We start from the raw sequence: 3,009 nt of genomic DNA on the forward strand, positions 1-3,009 counted from the left end.
ATCGTAAGACGTAGATTATATATATATATATATATATATATATATATAAAAATTTCTTCAAGGTCTTCTGAGGTACATTAAATTGCTACGTCCGATACAGGAATATAATTTAGTAGTATAGCCTAACTTTCGTTAATAACTTTAACAAACAAATAGACCTACTTTATAGCAACTTAATACGTAATAGACCGGTAGTTATTAGACATTAAATATGAGAGTGTGTGTGTGTATATATTATACCTTTATTTGACCATCTAACTCTAACACTTTCTATTCTATTTTAATTATACTTTATCTATATTTATCTTTTTAAAATTTTTTTATTAAAAAAAACAACAACAAAAAACAAACAAACACTAGCTTTCTACTTTTTCTATTCTATCTACTTGTTTTTCTTTGTGTATGTGTGTGTATATGTGTTTCTTTGGATAAAAGCGTCTACTAAATGACTATATATATATATATATATAGGCCTATTCACCTTACCATTGTCAACACATTTTTATTTTAATTTAATATGTTTTTAAAATAGTTTTTGATGGTCTTTTTTTTTTTTTCTGGTGTGCTTTGAGAGAGCTGGAAGTCTGGGTGGAATCATTTTGAAACGACTGTCCCCACATACACGCATTGCTTATTCCAGTGGAGGTTAAAGAAAATCACTTCTAATTTTGTATGTGCATAATGGTATCAATATGTGAGCTAGAAACTCCTTGTAGACTTGTACATGCTTACTATGCTATAAAAATTCCCGTTTTTAACACATTTTTATTTTCATTTCATATGTTTTTAAAATAGTTTTTGATGGATTCATTTATAAGATTCAGTAATACCTTATAAAACAAATACGAAATAAAATATTTCTGTTAAACATGTCTGTCGGGGTCAAATTATCTTTAAAACATTTACCTTGAAGGTCGGTGGTTCCATGGCCATTCTGGTGCAGGTAGGACTGTTCCAGTGAGTGTGTGGGTAAACTGGGCTGCAGCGGATTGGTTCCAGGGTTGCAGGGAGAGAGCGGCTGCTGTTTGATGTAAGACGCCCCGTTGTTTAGAGAGGCCGGGGGCGCTGGAGGCCAGGCCGAGGCTGTGCTAGAATACACGGCATGCGGCTCCATCACTCCCCCGCTGGCTAGAAGCGGCGATGCAGAGTTGTCGTAGTGGGTGTATTCACTCCCCGAGGATTCCGTGCAGCTGCCCATGTAGGAATGTCCACTATTCGTTGATAGATGGGACATGGAGTGTCCTGCCAAGCCCATTCCTTCCATATTGCTGGCCAAATGTCCATTCATCGTTCCAATCCCACTCTCCAAAGGGAAACTGTTTGGAGGACAAGACAGGCCCCCGCCGCCCCCCTGAAAGTTATAGGACTCGGGTATGTGATTGAATCCCAGCCCGTTCATCATGCTGTACATGGAAGGTTTGAGCGCCTGACATTTGCGCCTGAATCCCCGCGGCCTCCTGCGGAAAGATCCCTCCTCGAACATGAACTCGCTGGCCGGGTCGATGGTCCAATAGTGACCCTTCCCGGGTCTGCCCAGACCCTTGGGCAGCTTAATAAAGCACTCGTTCAGAGACAGATTGTGACGCACCGAGTTTTTCCAGCCTTGATATGAGCCTCTGAAAAACGGGAAGCGGCTCTGGAGGAACTGGTAAATTTCGCTCAGAGTCAGTCGTTTGGTTGGAGAGCTCTGGATGGCCATGACAATGAGAGCGATGTAAGAGTACGGGGGCTTTTCAGGACGACGGATTCCAGCGGTCGTCTTTTTTGTTTTGGTGCTGGACGAGGAAGAGGAGGTCTCCATCACAGGCGTCTGTTCGTGCGGTTTCTCCGACATGGGGCTACTGTGTGCAGGGGTCTGCACGCAGGGTTGCTGGACTTCAGCAGTCATTCTTTACGCACACGCGCAAGTCAAAATCCACGAACAAAAATACTGCGATTTTACGCTACTTATATTAATAACCAATTGTACTGCAGAAATTACCCCTCCTTCTCTCTGGTTATGCCTAATTGCGCACTACTCCTGTGATAGTACTACGCACCATAAAACTGAATAGCTACTGCAGGGAAAAGAGATTCTTTCGGCTTCAGATCCTGTCCTCTTGTTCTTCCTTTAGGAGTTGAGCTTTTACTTATCTGTTTCCATCAGCTCCTCTCAGGCTCTTGAGCATGAGCACGTCAGAGTCACTCTGTGGCCGCCCAGTGTCCCTCCCAGTGTCCCTCCCACTGTCAGCTCTGCTGAGGTGGGCTTCACTGACATCTACACAACTATATCACTATTAAGTAACGCGCGTTTATAGTCTTATTTATTGTAAATAAAATAGCATATTCAGTGCACGTTAGCATAGAGACTTTTGTTTCTTCCGCACAATACAAAATGATTTTAAACCAACAATAAATTCAACTTTTAGTATCGTAACATTACAGGATGATCACCGCGTTTTGGGGGCTTTTTAATAATATCAACGGGATAAAAATGATTAATTCATTAATGTAATTTGTACATTAAATACTTTGAACTTTAAATCATTCTCACACTAATAAATAAAAAGCTGGGTTTAGGGAAGTTCAGATGCTGCAAAATCGCGTTATGCAGTAAGTTTTTTTTTTTTTAAAGAAATAACACCACTTTAAAAAGCCCATAATCGGTAGAATATTGTTTCTTTTTCCAGATAGACAGGGACACAGACAAGATGTTTACTACAGAATGTAAACACTCTCTCTGAGCTTTTCAAAGCAAAAATCAAGCCAAAAGCCTCGGTAGTGCAGCTAATTCACATAGAAAGCCGCATCCGCATTCTGAGTTTTACATATACATTTAAAGAATCCTGGGCTGTGGAAGAATGGAAGTTTTCGGTAACATCGCGTTGATGGAAAGTCGTCTGAAGACTGCAAAATTCCGCTGTATCGCTTCATGAAGGCAAGTTCACACGAACCTTCCCAGTTGACATACTGCACCTCCTAATTTCTTTGCTTTGCGACTGACACTGATTTGCCTAATTGTGAACGTTA

The 3,009-nt window shown here is 40.7% G+C and overlaps 1 protein-coding gene across 1 annotated transcript in view; it reads right to left on the minus strand.

The window, feature by feature from the left end:
• The window catches only part of LOC107731953 (forkhead box protein F1-like), a 5,251-nt gene extending 3,163 nt beyond the window's left edge, over positions 1–2,088 (minus strand). The window contains exon 1 of the mRNA XM_016543180.1: positions 907–2,088. Within this exon, the coding sequence (XP_016398666.1) occupies positions 907–1,888 (982 nt within the window). The 5' untranslated portion in view covers positions 1,889–2,088. The remainder of the gene's footprint in view (positions 1–906) is intronic.
• Positions 2,089–3,009: the final 921 nt, after the last annotated feature.

Source organism: Sinocyclocheilus rhinocerous, unplaced genomic scaffold (genome assembly GCF_001515625.1).
Source record: "Sinocyclocheilus rhinocerous isolate Xijiao unplaced genomic scaffold, SAMN03320098_v1.1 scaffold399, whole genome shotgun sequence".
NCBI classification, from domain to species: Eukaryota; Metazoa; Chordata; class Actinopteri; order Cypriniformes; family Cyprinidae; genus Sinocyclocheilus; species Sinocyclocheilus rhinocerous.